A 24,121-nucleotide genomic window follows, 5' to 3' on the forward strand; every position below is an offset into this window, starting at 1 on the left:
TACAAATGAATTTTGTACATTGATACTACTGAACTTGCTTATTAATTCTAATCGTTTTTTCTTCTTCTAGGTTTCTTAGTGTCTTCTATATACTAAATCATGTCATCTGCAAATAGAGATAGTTGTACTTCTTGCTTTCCAATCTGGATGCCTTCTATTTCAGTTTCTTGCCTAATTGATCAGACAAGTGTTTACAGTACAATGCTGAATAGAAGTGGCTGAGGGCAGGCATCTTCATCTTGGTTTTGATCTTAGGAGGAATGCATCTAGGCTTTCAAGAGTAAGTATGATGTTAGTTGTCAGTTTTTTTGTATGCACTTTATCAGCTGAGAAAACTTTTCTATATTTGTAGTTTGTTGAGGGTTTTTATGAAAGTTATTAGGCTATGTCAAATGCTTTTTCTGTGTCTGCTAGGATGATCATGTGGTTTTTCTTTTGTGTTCTATTTATATGGTGAATTATACTAATTAATTTCCATATGCTAAATCAACCTTGCACTCCTAGGATAAATCCTACTTGGTCATAGTGTATAATTTTTTAATATGTTGCTGAATTTGGTTTACTAGTATTTTTGCATACATATTCATAAGAGACACTGATCTGTAGCTTTCTTGTAATGTTTTTGGTTTTGGTGTCAGAGTAATGCTGGCCTCACAGAATGACTTGGAAAATGTTCCCTTCTCTTCTATTTTTTGGAAGAATTGGTATTAACTCTTTAAATATTTAGTAGGAATGAGTGGTGAAGTCATTTGAACCTGAGATTTTCTTTATTGGAAGCTTTTTGATTACTAATGCAATTCTTTCACTTGCTATAGGACTAATCAGATTGTCTATTTCTTTTTTATTCAGTTTTGGTAGTGTGTGTCTTTCTTGGAAATTGCCCATTTCATCTAAATTGCCTAATTTTTTGACATACAATTTCTCATAGTATGCCTTCTTGATTCTTTTTATTTCTGTAGATCAGTAGTAATGTCTTCTCTTTACTTCTGATTTTAGTAATTTGAGTTTATTCCCTAATTTTCTTAGTCACTCCTGCTAAAGATTTGCCAATTTGGTTGATCTTTTCACACTAGTTTTTGGTTTCATTGATTGGTCTTTAATCAGTATCATAAATTTCTCTAATCTTTATTATTCTATTTAATCTACTAGCTTTAGGTTTAGTTTGCTTCTCTTTTTCCAGTTTCTTAAGGAGAAAATTCAGGTTATTGATTTGAGCTCTTCCTACTTTCTTAATACAAGCAATTGCAGATATAATTTTTCCTTTAAATATTGCTTTAGCTGCATCCTATAAGTTTTGTTATTTTATGTCTGCATTTTCATTCATCTATGAGTATTTTTAAATTTCCCTTGTGATTTTTCCTTTGACTCACTAGTTGTTAAATTTCGACACATTTGTAAATTTTCCAGTTTTCCTTCTGTTATTTATTTCTAGTTCATTTAAATGTGGCCAAACAGCATACTCTGTATTATTGCTATACATCTAAATTTATTGCAATTTCTTTTATAGCCTAATCCATGATTTATCTTGGAGAATGTTCCATGTGAACTTGGGTTGGGTGTTCCATAGTTATTTATTAGGTCTAGTTGGTTTAAAGGTTTGCTCAAGTTGTTCAAGTCTTCTATTTACTTTTTTATATTTGTTTAGCTGTTCTATTCATTATTAAGTGGGGCACTGAGTCTTCAACTAATATTGTTGAATTGTTTATTTCTCCATTCATATTTGTCAATTTTTGCTTCATAAATTTGGTTCTCTGTTGCTAGGTGCATATATATTTATGTCTTCCTGATGGTTTTTTTTTTTTTTTTTTTGGTCAGTATAAAATATCCTTTGTTATTTCCAGTAACATATTTTGTTTTAAAGTCCATTGTGTCGAATATTAGCATGGCCATGCAACTTTCTTATGGTTGCTGTTTGTATAATATATCATTTTGTATTGTTTTATTTTCAATCTATTTGTATCTTTGAGTCTAAAGTGTGTCTAATGTAGACAGAATATAGCTGGATCTTGACTTTTATGTAGCTGAATTTATGGCTGCCATTTTATTTTTTGTTTCCTATATACTTCATGCCTTTTTTGTTCCTCTGGTACTCCTTTCTTTGCATTAAATTACTATTTCTTCCTAATGTAGCATTTTAATTTCTTGAGTAATTTTTCACTTTTAGAAAGGTTATTTCATTGGTGGCTGCTCTAGGACTTACCATATACAGCTTACCTTGTCAGAATCAGCTTCAGCTGCATACTAACTAAATTCAGGTGAGATGTAGAAATATTGCTTCTATATAGCTCTATTCTCTTTCCCCACTTTTGGTGGTGTTATTGTTTTATATATTACATAAATTAATGCTACAAATCCAACCATATATATTGGAATAATTACTTTAAATAACTTTATAATGTATTTTAAAGAAAATGAGAGGAGAGCAAATATATATTTCTAGATGTTATATTAATTTTTTTATTTATAATTTATTATTGTCTTCATTTGTTCTTGTGGATTCAATTTATCATCTAAAATCATTTCCTTAGGTCAATACAATTTTTCTCTCATTTATATTCTTTGTATTCTTTTTTGGGCAAATAACCATATTTACGCATGCTATATGTCCACCAATACATTACATATACATTATTTTATACAATTGCTTTTTAAATAAGAGAATAAAAGAGAAAAATGTGTATCTATATTGTCTTTCATAATTAACATAATTAACATTACCTGTGCTTTTTTGTTTCTCTGGATTAAGATTATTGTCTAGGGTCACATGCCTTCAGCCTGAAGACTAATTTTTTTAAAGGTATGTTTACTAGCAACAATTCCTGGAGTGTGTGTGTGTTTTAAATGTGGGAATGTCTTTATTTCATCTTTGTTTTTGAAAGAAAGCTTTGCTGGATATAAAATTCTTGGTTGATAGCTTTTTTCTTTGTGCATTGTTAATATGTTATTCTGCTGCCTCCCGGCCTTCATTGTTTCTGACACATAGTAAGCTGTCAATCTAACTGAGATTCCCTACTAAGTGATGAGTCTTTTTCTCTTGCTGCTTTCAAGATTTCTCCTCTTCTCTTTGGTTTTAAGAATTTCTACTATGATGTTTCTGTTTGTGGGTTTCTATGTGTTTATTCTATTTGGAGTTTACTGACCTTCCTAGATGTGTAGATTGTTGATTTTTCAATAAATTTGGGACATTTTCAGGCATTATTTTTTATATTTTTTCTGGTCCTTTCCCTTTTCTTTTTATACTCCCACTATACATGTGCTGGTGTGCTTAATAGTGCCTCACATTTCTGCAAGACTCTGTTCATTTTTCTTTATTCTTTGTTTTCTGTTTTTTTTAAAATTACAAAATCATATGTTCTGATAGAGGCATGCTATTGTCTGTCCATATTGCCACAACCCTTAGAGAAGGGCATGGCAAGTGTTTGAATGGGCTTTCACATATCTACAATCCTGAGAGTTAACAAAAGGAGTGTTTCCCCTTACCTCCTATGCACTCCCAGTAAATAACTTCAAAGAATTCTTAACTTCCCTGCAAATTGTGCCCAATTAACTGAGAGATGTAAATCCCCATTTACTCCCTTTTCTTGGTAGTCATAGGTTTAAATAATATAGTATAAAGGTAATTGTAAGTCCTGTGGTTTATATAATGTTTGTGTATAACAATATGTAGTAATGTATGATGTCTTAGGCCTTGTTAACTCCCTTTATTTTATGGCAAGCTTGATTAACAATTCTGCTGGGTGTTAAAGATAAGAAGCTGTGAGATATATCTAGTAACTGGTAACTGACAATATAGACCGTAAAAGTCATTATTGACAACATGCAGGTGTAACTTAAGTTCTATACAATGCTCTGCCAGTCATGTAGTCAATGTATAGATACCAAAAACCCTGAATTTATAAAAGCAGACCGTAAAACTTGAAGGGTAAACAGAATCATTTTAGAAAGGCCAGGAGCCTGGCTCTGCTCCCTGGAGTCAAATTCAGAAGTAAACTTCTTTCGACCAGTTCCCTGCCTCTCGATTTATTGGTGTCAAGGGTTAGCAACTGAGTGTTACTTGGACTGTAATAATTCTTTTCTATAATTTGTGTCTCTTTATTCATACTATCAATTTGATGTAATGTATCATCATCCTTTTCTTTACTTAGGCAGGAATTCCTTTAGATCTTTGATCATGTTTATAATGTCTAACTTGAGGGTTTTGTTTCTCAAATCTGACATTTATCATAATCACAGGAAGTTTTTGTTGCCTGTTTTTTGTCTGGTGTATGGGTCCTATTTTTTTCTGCACTCTTCATAATTTATTGTTTCCAACAATGCCCTGGGGCATAACCCCTCCCCCCCAAAAAAACCAATCAAATTTGAGTTGCTTTGAAGGGATGGTTGCTATGGTCAGTGTTTGTTGAGGTCAGCTGAGGTTTCTTCTGGGTCCAGGCAGGATTCTCCCAGTGTCTCCTCCAAGGTTATCTCTGGAAAATCAGCTGGCTTACAGTTTAGTGTCTCTGTCCAGTGATTCCATCCACCTCCTTTCAACTGCCTTTCACCACAGCCTCTATTGCTTGAGAGAGCAACCCCACCCATACTCTGTTAGCTATAAAGTCAGTTATGTTCCTTCTCTAGGAGCTGAGAACTCTGTGGATGGAAAGAAAGTAGCGTCAGGTCTTGGTTTGCCTCTGCTGTGCAGGACCCACCATCTTAGGAGTTGGGAAGAAAGTAACACGGCACCAGATCTTGAAGCCTTAGTTCCCCATGTGAGGGCGGAGTGGAAGAAGGCATTCCCAGCATTTGGGCTACACTCACCTGGACCTTCCCTTCAGCAACAGGAATGCTTATGTCCTGTCTTTTTCAGGAATAAAGTCCCCTAACTGGAGCAGGGAGTAGATAGTGACCCTGCGCTCTTAGCTGCACTAGTCTGGGGTGAAGTTTCTATCCCACTGGGCTGGGAGCAGAAAGGAGGGTTTAAATACCATAGGTGCTTGCTGCCGTTGCTGGAACTCGAGTAAACTTTCTTGGATAAATGTTTCTCATGTGCCATCTGCACCCAGGGACATTTCCAAAGACTTTAAGTGGTCATTATTTAATTTTCACCAGTTTTGCTGGGGAGCAGGTATGCAAAGGTCTTGACATAATCATGCTGGAAGTGGCCCTTCCCTGTGTTACATTTTGATCCTAGATAAAACCCAAAGACCCTTATATCTGTTAATTTTCTTAGGCATTTCTAAATATCTAATATACAAATCTGAGCTGTTTTGCTGTATTTTTGTTTTATTTATTTATTCTTTTTTTATTATGAAGATGTGGGGTATGATTCAGGGTTAGGCAAAAATCTTTTCTTTTTCTTTTTTGAGTTGGAGTCTCACTCTTGTCACCCAGGCTGAAGTGCAGTGCCACACTCACGGCCACCTCAGCCTCCACCTGCTGGGCTCAGGCAATCCTTCTGTCTCAGCCTTCCAAGTAGCTGGAACTACAGATGCATGCCATCACATCTGGCTTGCTTTGCTGTATTTTGAGCTCTGATAATCTACAATATGAATCACTCACTTCTATGCAAATTTTAATAAAATTTCCAGGAGAAAGAGTATTTCACGGAACATTTCCTGGGTGTGATATTATTTTTTACTGGCATCATTTTCTGGATTCCTAGCATTCCAGAAAAAAATGCTTTAAGACATCATTTAAGAGAAACGAGAATAGACCTCAATTTGCAGAAATTCATTTACCTTGTCCACAGGTGATAGAAACCAAAGATGCTCAAGGGTTTGTGGGTTGGTTCCAGTTGTTTTCTGTTTGGGCCTGAACTCTAATGGCTTTGGTTTCATCCTGGAAGCTGCTACTTCTGTTCATACCAGTCTCCAGTTGTAGACCTCCAGCATCCTTCTTCGTCCTCCATTTTTGCTGTAGTTCCCACCTTCTAGAGATCTGTTTTGCTTATCTGTATTTTTTTCATTTTGTGCTTCCAATAAACTCTTCAGATTCCATGGGTGTGTATCTTCTCTCCTCTCTCTCTCTTATCCTCTGGTACTAGACACTTAACTCTTATTCTTTCTAGATCCTTCCCAGGACCCTTTTGTTCGACCATCTTCTTGCATTATACAATCATGTCATAGGTGTTGGGAACTCAGTGCACATTCTTCTACAGAAAAAGTTTTAAAGATGGAAGTTTGTCTCCTAGGTCAGCCCAGAATATCGAATTTAGCCCATAAGGTAGAAAAAATGCAGCACTTATGATAAAGACGAGAAATACTAGTGTTAAAATACATAATAAAATGATTATATAAAATACATTCCCAAACGTATTTCTAAAAGAAGAAAAAAAATTAATCAAGAATCATTACAATTTCCTCACTGTAGAGAAGAAGAGTTTGATTTAAAAATTTTTTGAGAAACTTCTAAAGATAAGTTCTGGGTAATTTTAAGTTTTGAGTTTGATGATTTAAACATATATTTTAAATTTGTTTTCAAAATATGCTACTCATGAGAAGTAGCAGGTGGTACTGCAATGAACATGGGCGTGGATGAGACTGTGTCATGCAGTAATATGGTTTTGGAAAGTTCTTGAACCTCTCTGAGCCTCTGTTTGAGAAAACTTAAGCAAGGCTGTTGGCCAGGCTGCTGTGAGGAAGGGAGGGTGATAAAGCACAGGGCAGGGCCTGGTTGCGTGATTGGCTAGCAGTCATCAGTGGGGGGGACGGGTTGAGAGAGCAAGGTTTACAGACTGCCAAGGTTCAGATCCTGGTTCCAAGCCCTGTTATGTATGTGATCATGGCAAGTCACTTAAACTTTCTGTGCCTAATTATCTTATCTGTAGACTACAGATAAAAATTAGGAACTTAAAAAGAATACTGAGAGGAATAGATGAGTCGATACACGTAAAACACATAGCCAGCACTCTGTAAGTATGAACTGTGCTTACAAGGGTAAGATGTGTTATGAGAGGAGTCGTAGAATACGTGTGTTTGCATATGTTTATCACAGCATTGTCCACAATAGCAAGAACATGGAACCAACTGTGCTGCCCATCAAAAGAGGACCGGATAAAAAAATGTGGTACATATATACACAATGGAATATTGCACAGCCATAAAGAAGAACAAAATCATGAACTTCGCAGCAACCTGGATGGAATTAGAGTCTATAATACTGAGTGATTTTTCACAGAAACAAAGAACTGAGTATAGCATGTTCTCACTCATAAGTGGACCTTGAACAACTACTGAAATACTATAAGAAAAGGACTGACAGTAGCAGGAAACTGCAAGGGGGGAGGGAAGGCGGGGAGGTGGGATTGACATTCGTGAAATCTGCCTGAGGAAATTTTTTTATTTTAAAATTGTAGGGTACACTTCAGGGTTAGGTATACAAATATTCATTGTGCAGGTACCCTTGTTGATGAGGGGCACACCTAACCCTGTATACCTAACCATGAAGTGTACCCTACAATTTTAAAATAAAAAAATTAAGTTAAAAAAAAGAATACATGTGCTTGCAAGATGAGTGGGGGGCAGGGAGGAAGAATTATCTGCTGGAGAGATCTTGTCTGGGATTTTTCTGGGAGCATGGGATGCCGAGAGTCAAACATCATGTCTAACCTCCTAGGGATGGACTGAGGCTCCCATATGGACAAACTGGTACCCATGCCAGGTCTGCAAGGGTCAAGGGCAGGGCTCAAGATGGGCAGGGCAGAACTGAGAGTTTCAAGGGGAGCTGGGATGGAAATGCAGGCGATGATGGGAGCTCGCCTCTGTGGGCTACTAGTTTTGGGGGATGTGGGTGGGCTAAGTCAGTTTAAGGGACTGGAGGAAGCAGGACATCGGGGGGATCATGAAGATGGGAACTGTAGCACAACCTGTACCCCAGTATTACAGAAGGTGGCAGACAAGTCATTCTGTTACTTCCCATGCTTTAGAATGGTGGATGTCTCCAGGTATGTCAGGGTCATGTTTTCACAATCAGTACTGCCAAATCTGTGAATTAGAACTTGTATTGGATTTTAACCCTTCATGTTTATAAGATGGTCAACTTTTCAATAGTTCACATCTACGGCTCTCTCTGACTCCCAAAAGCCCTTTCCTATAGGTGAGGACACTCCTGCATGCAGATGTTAAATGATACAAACATGATACAGCTAATTGGAGGAAAAGCTGGGTTATGATCTGGGCCTCCTGACTGGGAGGAAAGAATGTGCTAGAATGTCTTCTCCACCGGGCAGCACGGTCACGTGTATGACCTTCAGCCACTAGAGTCACCATAGAGCACTCACTGGTCGACGCTTGTGGGCTCCATCTAGAATAAGTCATCACCTGAACATGCAACAGGTACCTTTTCTAATCCTGCAGAACCTCGGAGAAAGAAATTCCATTCAGCTTCAGTTAGGCTTCCTTGCTGATGCATGATCTCCACACAGAGCATAAAGCTGTAGATGAGTTTATGTTGTTCAAAAAGCCCTCTTGAAATATTGACATAAGCATTTAGAAGGGTTTGTTCCAATAGTATGACCAGGCGCTGCTGTAGATTTTCTGTCTTTACAGAAGTTTCAATGGTTGTGTTGAACAACTGTGTGAAAGAAAACACTGTCAAGGTCTCTGATTTATTTCATTCTCTGTGGAGGAAAAAAAAAAATCTCTGTCTCTCCTACCCCCATTCAGTGAGTAAATTGCAACACAAGATATAGTAAGTCCTCTCAACGTCATTGATAGATTCTTGGAAACTGCACCTTTACAGGAAACGATGGAGATGTGTCCCTGGATAACAAATAACACTGCCCTCAACGTTGTTTTGTTATAATGCTGATGAGACAATAAACTTGGTTTCGTTATGTTGTTTTGCTTGAAGTCATGGATTCCGAGAACCTATCGACAACATTAAGTGAGAACTTACTGTACTGTACTATGAAAAAGTCTAGAATTCTGCACTCCTGTGTCTCTACCATTTTTTAGAGATGGACCAATGCCAAACTCTTGAAAACATTCAAAGGGCAGCATCCTGAGGTGAGACACAAAACTTGGAATAAGGAGATGAGCTGGCAAAACCAGTTTTTTCTCCATCCTCAACTCATATTTGATGAACACGTCATTTTGTGGTGAAAGATTTAAGGGCAAGGCAAGGCTGTGATCTCGTCTTAGCACTAATCCAAGGTAATACTTTGGATGCGGAAAGGATGTGCTAGAGTTTTCCTCGATATTTAAGAGAAATGGATTTTACAGGACACGTCTACCCTGCTTCCTACTGGGAAATTTTGAGAACAGACCTCCTGATCCCAAAGTGTCTCAAATTGCAAGAACGCCAGAAAGGCGGTGGAGATGGCAGCCTTGAGGGAGTAGGCATGAGTGGGCCGGAGGCAGACCTACCCATTCACTGCAGTTTCTAAGTAGCATGGAAAGGAGATACAAAAACAAATTTCCAAGCTGTGTGAGGAAGCTGAGCAGAGCCTGAACTAGTGGGCTGCCTGGAAGTCACCGGCAAGAGGGTCTGGAGGCACACATGGTGACGGTCTCAGGACCCAGGGGGGCACAGGTGGGTGAGGTAACACCTGCCCAGTTCCTGAGATCAAGGTGTGCTGCTCATGTGGAAATCAGACAGACGGAAAGAGACTAGAAGCCGAACTCTAGCTGTGGACAATGGCAGGTCAGGGTGGAGAAGAGTCCTCCGCTCTTCCCTAGCAATACTGTCCTGCAGCTGTGCGGGCCTCTCTCTGACCGGCCCCTTCTGCTGACAGGATGGAGCACAGAGGAAAATAGCCTGTCTGTGTCAGGCTCCTGGCCAAAAGGTAGCTCTCGATTCTCCAAAATGAGAAGGGCTTATAGGAAATGAACGATTATTGTGGAGAATTGGTGAAGTCCTTGTCAATCTCCCTGAACATTTGGTCGACTGAGGTGATGAAGTTTTGTTTTAACACACTCAGAAGAAAACAGAACTGAGCTTTTTCAAAAAACTGAACTTAATTTGGTCTTAAAGATGTGGGATACAATTCAGGATTAGGTATGCAAGTGGTCATCGAACAGGTAAAGTTTGGGCCTCCCTTTGGTCCCCACTTCGCCTGGTTTGAGATCAGGTACCCTTATTGGTGTTGTGTGCTCCACCCCATCCCCTGGCAGTTTCCCACTACTGCCAATCCCTTTCTTATAGTATTATGATAAATGTTCAGAGTCCACTTATGAGTGAGAACATGCAGCCAACAGATACATGGAAAAATGTTCAGCCTTGCTAGTTATCAAAGAAATGCACATTATAACCACACTGAGATACCACCTAACTCCAGTCAGGATGGCTGTCGTCAAGAACTCAAAAAGCAACAGATGCTGGAGAGGATGTAGGGAAAAGGGAACACTTCTACCCCATTGGTGGGAGTGTAAACTAGTACAGCCTCTGTGGAAAACAGTGTGGCGATTCCTAAAAGATCTAAATATCAACTTTCTATATGACTCAGCAATCCCCCTATTGGGAACATACCTGGAGGAAATCAAATCATTCTAGGACAGACCTTTTTCTTAACAATTTGACAAAAAGCAGAGAGGTTAAAGTCCAGTGACCATGTGGTAAGTTTGGTGTCAAAATAAAACATGGCAAATCTCAAAATGCCCTAAAGAATTTCATTGTAAAAAAGAATGGTGGTAGAGGGTGGTGGTAGAGGCTTGGTAGAGGGTGTCCTGGCCAGGGCTGTCACATACAAATATGTTTTGGGTTTCTGGTCTCCCTTCTAAATCATAAAACTCCAAGCTTGATAATTCATCCTAGATCCCTTTTTCCCCTCTCAGTCCGAGATATTTTTAGAGCACCTTTACTTTCCTTTCTTGAAGGAGATATTAAACCTTGAAAAGCATAAATTCCAAAATAACCAGGAGGAGAAAAGTGTTACCAAATCATTTAGGTGACATTAAAGGAATTACTAATCCTTAATTTGCTTGGCTTAATACCTGCCAACTCAAGGAAGAGGGCAGAGATGTGAGAGCCCAATCCCTTGCCTCTAGGATTCGAGGCTTGACCCCAGTACAGATGGCTTTTAAAGGCTGCTGAAGCAAACGCACATCTTATTAAAAGAGAGCCCAGGCACGTCTAAACAACGTGACTCCCGTTTCTCGCAAGTCTCCATCTCTCTTGCAGCTCCAAATTGCTGCTGGACCCTCAACCACATCTAGGGTATTAAATAAGTCCGCTGCAGGAACAACCAAGCTTGGTGTAGCATCAGAAGAATTGTCTGAATATTTCAACTCCAATAAAAATTGTTTGAATGTTATGAAGAGATCAAACAGACTCTTCATTTAGGAAACATTCATGAGTGTTCTATGGTGCTGAGCACCATGGGGGATAGTGGATGGGTGAGGCTTCATTCTTGCCTCCTGGGAGATCAGACTGCAGCAGGAGAGAGAATTCTACCACCCAAGGGGTAAGTGTCTTATCATAGGAGGTATATCAGATGTGTTAGATAAAGACTACTGAAAGTATACTCTCTGCCTCCCATTGCTCTAAATTCCCTCCTCTCAAATCTGGGCTATTCTAGGGATTTGACTGACCAAAAGACAGCGGCAGAAGTGAGGTTGCATGACATCCCAGGCTAGGTCAGAAGAAGCCTTAAACTTTTGTTTTGCTTTCTTAGAATGTTTGCTTTGTCAGGAGGCCCTCTGGGAATGCAGTTGCCCTGGGGTGAGAGGCCTAAGCTCCATGGGGAAGCCATTGCAGGTGCCATGGTTGACAGCCCAGGCAAGTGCACCAGCCATTTTGGGTGTCTGGCCCAGTCAGTCTCCAGATGTTGCCGACTCAGCCACAGGCAGCACTGGGGGTGACATTTAGGCTGGGAGGGAGGGCGTTCTAAACAGAGTGCGTCAGAAACACAAAAGCATCCCCTGAGTCTTGGGAATATAAATAGATTAATCTGGCTGTGGCAGAGGCATCTTGACTAGAAGTGTGGCTCGAGAGACAGGCCAGGGACAGGCTGTATGTGGCTCTGAGTTCCAGGATATAGTGTCTGGGCTGTGGTGACGGGCACTATATGTGCAAACCCAATCAGGACCCCAGGTTTGAAGAACAGGGCTTTGAAAACGGTAGGCCTAGGCTGGCCTGGCTTTAATAAGCCAGGAAATAAAGGCGTGTTGGAAATAAAGACGCGTTAGAGGTAAAGATGTGTTGCAGGGAACGAGGATATAATTCTTCGCTGTTTTCTGCCATGAGTAGCTCATTCGCAGGGAGAGGCTTTTGTTGAATTGTGTCATGTGTGAGCATGGAGGATCAGAAGAGTGAGAGTAAGTTAAACTGCTTGCACAGAGAAGGTGACAATGTTGCCAACAGGCGTGGAAGCAGCTGGGAAGAACGAGCCAGTGGGGCTGTATGGGGCAGGCCCAGAGGAGGCCACTGAAGCCCAAGAGAACCTCAGCGAGCCTGCTGGGGATGCTTTGCAAGTCTTGCTGTGTGATGAGTGGTCCGGACGCCCTGTCTTCCTGGGAAGTCTTCAGCAAAGCCCACACTGCTTGCCAAAGCTTTGTAACGCCGGATTTGCTTTTGGAAGGTAATGTAAAGCTGCTACAAAGAGGATGAGGGGTGAAAACACCCTACTCCGAGAAAGCGGGTGAGATTCAACTGTGAAGACGAGATAAAGGAGAGAGACTCAGATAAAACAAGGAAGTTTCATCATCATAGGGTGAAAGCCGGGAAGGAAAGAAAGAAAGAGATTGCTGTAAATCAAAGGTGGGGGGGTTGGGAGGAGGAAGGGGACAGGCTGTTGTCACATAAAAAGTTCTAGAAGAAAAAGATAGGTAAACCAGTTCGGTCTAGGCCGGTGCTGTCAGACTTGAGATGCAACGGAAAATGCTTAACAGTGGAACGGAAGCTGGGTTGCTGCAGAGAAAGTGTAAAGAAATAGAATGAAGCTGTGACTTTTAAAAGAAAGAGAGAAAGACAGACAAGAAGGAAAGTGAGCGAGGTAGTTAGTTGACGCCAAGGGAAAAGGAAACTTGCAAAGCAGCTTTCTTCTCTCCGCGACAGTGTTCTATGCGTACCAGGCAATCTATACATTAGGCAGCCTGGTGGTACAGCTGGTCTTTAACCAAACATCTGGACCCAAACTCCTGGTGGATTTCACCTGGTAACTGGACTAGAGGCTTGTTTGAGGCAAGAAGTAGCTCAACAGGGTTTAAACGGAAGCCAAAGAGGGGAATTTCGCTCACAGTAGCACACTTACCTGCTTAAAATATTTTAGGGAGTACTGATACATGGGGTCTATGTCTGAGAGGCTTGCGATGACAAAGTACATCACGGAGCCCTGAGTGGCAACTGGACGATACTTCTCACGAGCCACATTGATCATCAGTTCAGTGGACTCTGCTTCTTTCAGTCTGGTTTTAATGGCGCCGGAAGTGATCTGAAGTGACACACAACAACAAGTTCTTAAGGATCTGTTCTTTGAAGAATGGTGGGATTTTGGGGACGTGTCCTGTTAGGTCTAGGAAAGAAATAAGGAGAGAATGAGTTAGTGATTATAATGACGGGTCCCTGGATGGAATCACTGAGTCTCAGGACTCAGTGGCCTTCTTTTGACTGAGCTGACCTCCTTTCCTGCCAGAGTTAAGAATGGGCAGAGGGAAAGAGTATGCAAAGAGCTCTGAAAAAATTGGAGCAGTACGTCGCTAAGTCTCAAGTCTTAGAGTCACTCCTGAAATGGAAACGCCAACACAGTATTGTGCTCCCAAGTGCCCCCTGACTTCCTCAGTAGCAGACCAGGGTGCACTAATGAAAGAAGGTATGAAGGGAAGTGGAACAGCTGAGAAAATGCCCCAAGGGGAAGGCAGAGAGAGTCTGGAAGTGGTACCACATCCCACCCTGGAATAACAAGGACGACTGATATTCTTGTTCTTTACCTAGCGTTTCCAGGTGTAGACTTATGGCAACCTGGGGGTAGAAGCTGACTATGAAGGATTATAAACCTAAGTGAGTAGGAGAAAGTTTTCAGGGTCCTTTTCGATTCTTTTGATTTTCTATATTTTGGGTTTGTGGGTTTGTAGAGCCTTTTGGCCAATGGACTTTTCAAGGTTCCCTTCTCTGTGTCTCTGTCTTTCTCTATCTATTGCTGTCTGTCCCTGTCTCTTCCCCCTCTCCTCACTGTTTTTCAGCTGTGAGTAGTCCTAGATTGGGAGATCCTTTGTGGGTAGAAAGTCAAAGGGTCTAGGGAAGGGACCGTGAAAAATCCCTCTGGGAACTGGTTGCTCAGTATTTGTTCCATCGAAGGGAGTGCTAAAAAGAACCATTAAGTTTCTGTCCAGTTCAGTGCTTCCCTATAGAAATATAACATGAGTTATATATATAATCCTCAATTTTCTAAATTTGTGAGATTAATTTTAACGCTATGTTTTGTTTAACCCAAGATAAACAAAATATTATATAAACATATAATCCATATAAAAGATATTGAGATAGTTTATGTCTTTTTGGCTTAAGTTTTTGAAATCTGGTGTGTCTTCTATACTAACACACCTTAGTGCAGCTACATTTGAAGTGTCCAACAGCCACATATGGCTAGTGGCTACCTACCATATTGAAAAGTGCAAGTCTGCACTGTGTTTCCAAGCCCCCCAGGAAGGGGAGGGGAGGGATTCAGTGCAGAAGCTGTGTCCAGGAATCTGAGGGCTCAAACTCTCCCTGTAATGACCCCTTAGGACCCTGAAGAGGGAATAAAGGGTAGAGTTGAGTGAGAAACGCCAACCTCAATCCTGGACTCCACTAAAGCTTTCACATGTGAGTAAATAGAAGAGCTACTGAATCATGAAATGACTATTTATTCCTTGCAAATAATCCTTTATTCCTTACAGAGCACAAGGCACTGATCATGTAGAACCCAGGGGTAAAGAGAAAGGAAAGTGGATTATTTTCTTCTTTTTGTCAGATAAGATTAGAACGTTGATACACCTCAGTTGAGTTTGGCAATTACTTGTGGACCTTATGCCCTGTAAACTTGAGGCTTCAGTGGTGGTTAGGAAATACGAGACATTCTTTTAAGTAAGAGTTTGGGAGAATAAACTATAGGCAGAAAGTGGCAGAGAATGCAGCCAAGGATCAATTAATTTGGTCACTACTTTATGGAAAGAATGTCTCCAAGGCAACTCCTTGCAAACAAAGAAAGAAACCGGCTTATAGACAAAGATGGCAGTCATCACATATGTGTCTACCTATACTCCAGGCTGAAACTATGATACAATTATAGGAACGGGGTTTTAAAAGCAGTGTAAACTCACAAAGATAAAAAGAAAGAGAGGAAATATTTTGGGAGCTAGAAATAGACAGAAGAGAGTAACAACGTCTTAGCAGACCCAGAAAAATAGATACCTAAGTTGGCAAGCGGGAAAGCCAAGAATTCACTCAATTTATAAAACAGAATCCTCCCAAAGGCTCAGGAATTAGTAGCAACAGCACTGCTGAGAATGAAAAGGGCGTAACATGAGAATTGGTTGCAAGACCCCCAGGGCATCTCCCTATACCGCTCCTATCCAGGGGGCTGTCCTTTCCCTCTGGAGAAAGTAAAAGAGAGGGTTTTTTGATGGAAGGAAGGTGGCTGATGGCAAGGTATCATACTAAAACAGTGACTGGGTGAATGAATGCATACTGGATGCTGAGACCCAAGTTCTCTTTGTCAGCTCCCAGATACTTGCAGCTAGATTTGCACCCTCAGGTGATGTGTTATGACCTAGTAAGCGAGAAGAAGTCACACCAGCAAGATGAGTCTAATTAATCATGAGTTTTTATTAACGCATGGGTCAAGAGCAGGCAAATGCCAGAAAAAACTCTTGACAAACTAGTGTAGTTTGTGACAAGCTTTTATAGGTAAAATTTACAGTGTTGGTTACATAGCATCTTAGTGACCATAGTAACTATTAACTAACAGCTTGGCAACCAAAATGGGAACTTTTGATTGTTAGGGAGCTTTGATTAATTTTATGTCCTAGGTATAGCCAGTGCCCAGAAAGTCCCTGGAGTTCCGCCATAAAGCTACAGTTTGAGGTAGTTACATAGAGACAAGGAAGAAGGGTCATTACACAATGGAGTTATCTTGGTTAAGTCATTAACAAATCATAAGAACAAAATATGAAAATGTAACAATGGGGTTTTGCAAAGCATAACATTTGATGTCGGTTAACAAAGCATACAATTACTTGGAACTTATGGCTAAGGAATTTTGTAACAGCAGGAAATGGTCAGCATGACCTGCCCAAAGGGGTCAAAGCTGGGGGTCTGTGGTCATGGGAACGTTATAGTAATCACACGTAGGCATTGAGGAGTGATTCTTAGATTGGGCAGGCAACGAAGATGGAAGCTTTAAACAAAATGGAGTAAGCTGGTTAATACTATTATTTTGCTAGCAATTTGATTTTATTGACTGATTTAGCTGATTTCAGATGTAAACACTGAATGTTCCACTACAGTGGAAGGCTGGAGGGTGTGAAAGGGTGTGTGTGTGTGTGTGTGTGTGTGTGTGTGTGTGTGTGTGTGTGTGTGCGGGTGTATGGCAGAGGTACAGACAACAGTTAAGATGCAAAATGGAAGTGGCTGTCTCTATGAAGGGAGTCATGGGTTGGCTGATTAGGGGAGGGGGAGAAGGCAGGGATACTCTTTTTCATAATAAGCCTTATTGAAACATTTCATTCTCAAGACAGTTTATGTGTAAAATTTTGCTAAAAAAATAAATGGGTGAACAAACAACTGCCAGAAATGAAAAACCAAGGAAGAATAAATGAAAGGAGGAGAAACAGACCTATCAACAAACAAGCAAAGGGAGAGAGGAATATGGAAGACCTGAGGTTATTTGTCTTTAAATTTTGATTTCATGTTGTATTTTATTTATTTATTTTTTTGAGACAGTGTCTTGCTCTGTTGCCCATGCTGGAGTGCAGTGGTACCATCATAGCTCACTCTAACCTTGAACTCCAGGGGTCAAGCGATCCTCCCACCTCTTCCTCCCAAAGCTCTGGGATTACAGAGCTACTACGCCCAGCCAAAAATACTTGCTTATTATTGTTTCAATTCTGAGATCTCAAGGGACTATAGATGTAAAGCAGTAAACCATTCTTTTTTTTTGAGTTGGAGTCTCACTTAGTTGCCCAGGCTGGAGTGCAGTGGCACGCTCACGGCCACTGAAGCCTCGACCTGCTGGGCTCAGGTGATCCTTCTGCCTCAGCCTTCCAAGTAGCTGGAACTACAGGTGCGTGCCACCACACCCAGCTAATTTAAAAAAAAAAATTTATTGTAGAGATGAGGCCCTGCCAAGTTGCCTCGATAAAGTTTTACACTAAACTTGTAATTCTTCAGTAAATTGTTTCTCAGATTCAAAACATCATCTGAGATGTGTATACTGGAACACAACTTACAAAATAATTTTCATCCATTATAAACAAAATAATTCACTAAAAAATATCCTTGAATTTATTAGGCAAGGAGTGTATAAGGTTCTTTGCCTTTGTTGATGTCAAGAATGGTTTACTGGCTGGGCGCACACCTATAATCCCAGCCCTTTGGGAGGCCAAGATGAGACCCGCCTGGGCAGCGAGACCTCATCTCTACAATAAATCAAAAAATCAGCTGGGCGTGATAGCACATGCCTGTAATTCAGCTGCTTGGAAGGCTGAGGCGAAAGGATCGCTGGAGCCCAGAAGGTCGAGGCTGTGGTGGCTGGAAGCGGCCACTGCACTCCAGTCTGGGCGACAGAGTGAAACTCCAACTCAAAAAAAAAAAAAAAAAAAAAAATCAATCTGCAAGCTCTGAAAACCTGCTAGACAGGTTTTGCTTGAGAAAACCAAATAGCCAAAAGACAGCTTTCCTGGAAATATAAGATAGTCATCAATTCACAACATTAACCCAAATCCTTTCTTTGTGAAGTTTTCAGTTTACAACCCCTGCTTGTTATGCATATCCTGGAGACCATTTGTTCTTTGAAAATCTGGTTTTGCTAAGTACAATCCTGTAAATTCCAAAGAAAATGTATAGTCACACAACCCAACCCCCTCCTTTACCTAAACTAAAGTATAAGACCCCTCTTCTCTCTCCCAGGGGTGCTCGGCCTGGGAGCGTTAAGCCCGCTGAGTCACGCCAGCGCTAATAAAACTGCTACTTCCTAAGATAGCCTCGGTGTCATGGCCTCTCTGTTTTCCAGCAGCAGTTGTACCCAAAAGATACCTGTGCTTGTATGTTTATTGCAGCACTATTCACAAAAGCAACAACATGAACCGATCTAGGTGCCCATCAACAGTGGACCAGATACATACACACACCATGGAAAACTGTGCAGCCATAACAAAGAATTAAATCATGGCATTTGCAGCAACATGGGTGCAGCAGGAGGCCATCAGGCAAAGTGAACTATCACCAGAAACAGAAAACTGAATACCACATGTTCTTATTCATAAGTGCGAGCGAAACCCGGCACACACATGTCTGGGAACACTAGCCACTAGCCACTATTGAAGCGGGAAGGAAGAGAGGGAAAATAAGGGCTGAAAAGCCACTCATGGGGTACCATGCCCATCACCTGGAGGACAGACTCATTACACGCCCAAACCTCACCATCATGCAATAATCCCACGAAACAAACCCACGTGTGCTCCCCTCGAATCTCAAATAAAATAAAAATCTAAACAAAAATGCAGATAACATGAGGAGTTACAGTCTCTCAACACTTCTTTGATTGGGAAGGATCCCTGACAGCCAGGCACACGCCTGTGTGTGCTTCTCAAAGCCCAAAGTGGCCCCCATTTTTGCTTTAAAAGCTCTTGCAAGACCCTCAAAGGTTGCAGCTATGACCCTGGAAGAGAAACGCTTTCAAAATACCTGAAATATCTTACTTGCCTTTGAATCCTGGAGTGTGTCAATCAGTTCCTCGTTGTCCAGGATATTCCCTTCTGATGTAAAGAGCATTTTCAGAATTTTCTGTTCGATAGTTTTCAGCTGGTTTTTATCGGTGTTGATACTCACGATGAGTTTGATTCTTTGTTCTTCCAATTCAGGCTTTTCGAGTCGCACCACGTCACTAGAACCAAAGGTAAAATACCTCAGTTTTGTCACTGTCCGTGTCCTAAAATTGCTTCTTTGCTTCCTTTTTCCCTGTGTGTAATTGTTCTTATTCTGAATACTATTTAACTGAACTTTAATGCTCTTTACCAAGTCTGAATGTGCAGCATTTTCTCTTTTGCTGGGTTTAAAGTGGCTTTTCACTGAACTACATATGTGCCAGTTCTGATTCTTTATCTTGCATTTCGAAAACCTCTTACCTACCAGAGTTCCCACACCCTTCTGCTAATCTCTCAGGGCAATCTCCTCAATGCTTGATCTCTCTCATCATTTCAAGTTCTGTCTCCATGCTTGCTTGTGTCAAGTTGAAAATGGTGCCTGGAATATTCCTCTTGCACCAATATGGGAGATTCTGAAATCCTACCACCTCCATGAAACAGTTCTTGATGGCATATGAAAAAGAGGTCATACCTCCAGGCTCACCCCTGTTTAAACCATTTAAACACGCAAACTTATGTCTCCTTTCACTTGTCCTTTCATGACTTGCTCCAAGTCTCTTTTGTAGGAGTGATTCATTATCCATCATCCCTCTCTGCCAGGCACCCTGCTAAAAGGTGTACCTAGATTTTCTTCCATGAGGCGGGCACCGTGGTTATGTCTCCAGCTTGGAGATGAAGAGACAGGCCCTCGTGGGCCACCTCCCGAGGTCACAGGGCTAACAAAGGCAGAGCTAGGCTTGACCAGGGTCTGTTGGCTCCAGAGCATGCACTGTCACTAGTGCACTATCTCATCAAAAACCCATTATTTATTTGTTATGTACATGTGGAATTCAGACACTGTAAAATTATCATACAAAAAAGTAAGAAATCATCACCTCTCATTCATTGAAAGAAGTTTCTCAAAGAGAAGAGTTTAAGGAATTTTTGAGATAAAGAAGAGCTCAGGAATTCGCTTGAGAGAAGCGTGAGTCAAATCAGGCAAGTGAAGAATTCAAAGGGATGGCCAAGAAAGTCTGGGGGCCTGGGGTGAGTTAGAGTTTCTGGAAGTAGAGACAGACAGAAGGAGGTGGACTGTTTGGGTGACTGAATGGAACTCTTTGACGCTGAACAATGGTCTTGTCCCATCCTTGAAGGACTGAGGCATTGTGATTGACAGTCTCCAGGAAGAAGGGAGGTGAATGGTGGTGTTCAAAATGGGGAGGATCTGGTGAAAATCTCAAGGGGCAGCTGAGTGCAATAAGCATCACTGCCTGTCCAGGAGACACAGAGAGCAAGATGACAACTGCAACAGGTGACGGCTGTCAAAAAAAAGGCACACCTGGTCCCATCCTCACTCTGGCTGCAGGTTGTCGGCTTCTGTTTTCAATGCCAGGGAGATTCCACACCCCGTGACGAAGTCTCATAATCTCCTTTGTTCTCATAGGTCACTTCTTCTTGTTTTGGACAGACTCATACGCTGACAGCTCTGTGACATGGCTAAGCTTAACTATGCATAGGAATGAATTGGTATGCTAAGGCTCAGCCATGTTCTTAGAACATGCTCATAAGATATGGTGAGATGCCCTTGACTGGAAAGAAGTTAATCTGGCAGAAGTTAAGCGAGTTAGCAGCTGGCAGAATAATTCCTAAAGAATCAAGGAATCTAAGACTTGAGCTCATTGGTGATAACACAGGTAAATCAGGATGATCTTGACTAGATCATAAGAAACATTTCTTTTAAACATGGGACTACATTACGTTTTCTTTTAGAGTTAACGAACACACACACACACACACACACACACACACACACACTCCTTGTACTTATATATGTATATATACACATGTTGGTTATATATATTAAATATATAATTAGTTTTTAATCTATATCAATGTTAGCATTTTAATAGATGTCTTAAAGTTTTTGCCTCCTGAACTTTTGGCTAATTCTAATGATTAACATTAAAAATTCATAATCTTATTTTTGGGAAATGGGGATTTAATCATACACAGAGTATACTGAGGGACATTATTTCCTTTTGGAAGTGGAAAAATGTAGGCACAATTAAATATACCAAGAAAACAGCTAGAGAGCAGTGAAGTAGTCACATTTAGAGTAGTTATTTTTTCCACAGGTGTGGAACAATGGATTCCTAGAAACAATGGAACGACTTCACTGACTTGGAAATCCTAGGGAAAGGAAGAGGCAGGGCTGGGTTGCCAGTCTGGACAAAACGGTGGGTGGGAATCATATCCCCAATCTCCTTGAGAAGATTGTGGGCAATGTCAGTGGCTGAGAACAGCTATGGAAATGATAAAGAACTTGGCCTTCTCTTTGTATCTCTTTGTGTGTGGTGCTTTTACACATTAAAATATTTTTTTGGTCAAAATTTCTAAACAAAATCTGAGAAAACCCATGACCTTCCCCCACCCCCACTTTTCTCTCACCTTAACAGCTGGTCCTCCAGACCTGATTTGGTTACAGTGAAATTGATGATAGTGACTTTGATGCACACCTGGAAGAGAAGCACGGAGTTCATAAAAATGCTCAAGTGCAGACCAATACAATAAGAAGTGCTTTCTTTGCTGGAGCATGGCTCATTGTTATTCAGGTGGATGTATCTTCAGTCTAACTGCACACACAACCACTTTGACATAATGAGGTTCACAAAATCTTAATACGGTTTTCCCTGCCAGTATGAGCCACCATCTTGTTTCTCAGACACCACAGGTACAGAATCCTGCACAGTGTTTTAAGAAAAGGTGAGCCAGTGGAGGGTAAGAAGCAGTATTTTAGAACCAACAGCTTGGGTTCAAGTTCTAGTTGCACCCTTTAGTAAATGCATGATGTCGGATAAACTGCTTATCTGTCTCAGCTTTAGTTACTGATATTTAAAAACTGAGATAATACCAGTAACAACTTCTAGAGTAGCTGTGAGGACTAAATGAGATGATAAAATCACTTAGTTATAGTGACTTGTACATGGAGTGTTCTTGTTAAAAAGAAGCTATTGTTGATATTTAAAAATGGAGCTTTACGTATTTTGTCTCAACATTTAAAAAAATTATTACTATATCATAGCATTCTAACATCGCTTGAATAAGTCAACAGCAAAAACTAATAAATACATTAAGTGTATGAACGCCATACACTTTGCCATGTCACACGTCCTTGAAGTAGGCTGTATCTACACTGCAGAGTTGATTGACTTGAGGATCCCGAGATGGAATAATTTATCACGATCACTGAGCTAAGCTTGGGTCTCGTGGTCAAGACTCTCTCTCAATAGTCAAATAAGTGAGAAATCAAAGACTGCAAGTTGGCGTATTGGACACTTCTAAATTCTGAAATGGGACTTGGGACATGAACCCTGGTCATGGCTATGTCATTAAACTCCTCAAGACTGATAAGGAAAACCCTGACTTAGACTTTGAATGACATTTCTCCGTCTTACTCAAGAAGCATGTCAATTTCATTCAACTTGACCATCATTTGGAATGGTATATTTAAGGATATTTTGGGGGGTGGTGGTGGTGGTGAAGGAATGAAGTTCTGATGTTAAGCTCATCCCCTAGGCAAGACCCTGCAGAGTGTGCAGACGTGCTACTGCTGGGGCAGTGCCAGGCCGTGTGGCCTGGGGGGGAGTGGGAGGGGAAGGGGCAGGCGGAGTCCCAGTGAGAGGGAAGAAAGGAATCCCAGCGTCTCCATTTCTGCAGCATGAAAGTAGGTGTTCTCCTAGATCCTTCCAAGGCTTGGGGATATGTGTATGGAGGAGCTCACTCAGCTCCCTTCAAAGAATCTAAGAGCATATGGAGGGGTAGAAGTTGCCCCCACCATCCAGAACCCTAAGTACAGATACTGAACATTTGGATCACGATTCTGTAAGGTTGCCTTGCCATCAGACTTTTCAAGTGGATGACCTCTTTACCTGGAGGTATACGCTGTGGGCATTTGTACACTTAAACACCGGCCCTTGACTGGGTTCTGTGGCTCAGCCTATCATCCCAGCATTTTGGGAGACCGAGGTGAGAGGATTGCCTGAGCCTGGTGGTTTGAGACCAGCCTGGGCAACTTGGCAAGACCTCATCTTTACAATTAAAAAAAAAAAAGTAACTGGGCGAGGTAATGTGCTCCTGTAGTTCCTGCTACTTGGAAGGCTGAGGTGGAAGGATCGCTGGACCCAGCAGGTGGATGCTGGGGTGGCCGTGAGTGTGCCACTGCACTCCAGCCTGGGTGATGGAGTAAGACTCCCACTCAAAAACAAAAACAAAAACAAAAACACACACCAACCTTCCTCAGAGACTCTCAGTTAAGCTCTGATTCATGTAATAGCCACGGTAAGGGGCAAAAATGCCTTTGCTGAAGGAGGGAGAAGAGTGATTCACAGGGAGGGGTCCCGTGTTTATGAAGAGTGGCTGTGGACCAGGAGGGGGATGGCGAAAGAGCTGGAGAGGCGGACAGTTGGGTGAGACGGGACATCTGCCCGGGGCTTGAGTGGGCGGGAGCCTGCGTCCCACCAACATGGTGAAGGCAATGATGAGTAAAATCAGAATCAGGACTCAGAAGAGAAGCAGAAATGGAGGCTGGTGGTGGTGGGAAGGAGTGTAGAGAGGGGAAGAGAAAGAACAGGGGAGATGAGTTTCCCCAGGGTGGGAACCCAGCACATTTCAGAGACTCCTCACACAGTCATCCAGTTAGGCTAAAAACTCCAGGCCGGTGGCTCATACCTCCGGCAGATAGTGGGGATTTGGCATTTTAGTCGTCATGTAGAACTTGAAGTTTTTGTCGTAGTCAATGTCTGAGTCTCCCAGGCGGATGAGTAGTCGGCCCCCGCTGATGAAAGTTTGTTTCAGAAGAATGGGCTCCAGGGCTGGATCCAAGGTTTCCTTGAGCTGAGAAAAATGAAAAAGAAACAAGACGATACAAAAAACGGGAAGTTCAAGTGGATAGCATCAACTTCTTTGAATTCCTTAGGCTTCAAAATGTAGTTGAAAGAGCAATTTTTCAGCCATCTTATGAATGTTAATTACTGTCTTTGCACTACCTCTAACAGTTTTTTTTTTTTTTGAGTCGGAGTCTCACTCTTGTCACCCAGGCTGAACAGTGCAGTGGCATGCTCACAGCCACCGCAGCCTCGACCTGCTGGGCTCAGGAGATCCTTCTG

The 24,121-nt window shown here is 41.3% G+C and overlaps 1 protein-coding gene across 1 annotated transcript in view; it reads right to left on the reverse strand.

Moving 5' to 3' along the window:
* Positions 1–24,121, reverse strand: part of DNAH6 (dynein axonemal heavy chain 6) — a 310,610-nt gene that overhangs the window by 82,438 nt on the left and 204,051 nt on the right. The window contains exons 56-60 of the mRNA XM_008063442.2: positions 23,685–23,849; positions 21,405–21,472; positions 18,817–18,997; positions 13,169–13,348; positions 8,317–8,550 (exon numbers count right to left, since the gene is read on the reverse strand). Of these exons, the coding sequence (XP_008061633.1) occupies positions 8,317–8,550; positions 13,169–13,348; positions 18,817–18,997; positions 21,405–21,472; positions 23,685–23,849 (828 nt within the window). The remainder of the gene's footprint in view (positions 1–8,316; positions 8,551–13,168; positions 13,349–18,816; positions 18,998–21,404; positions 21,473–23,684; positions 23,850–24,121) is intronic.

Source organism: Carlito syrichta, unplaced genomic scaffold (assembly GCF_000164805.1).
Source record: "Carlito syrichta isolate Samal-C Ts95f unplaced genomic scaffold, Tarsius_syrichta-2.0.1 Scaffold306846, whole genome shotgun sequence".
In the NCBI taxonomy this organism is placed as follows: Eukaryota; Metazoa; Chordata; class Mammalia; order Primates; family Tarsiidae; genus Carlito; species Carlito syrichta.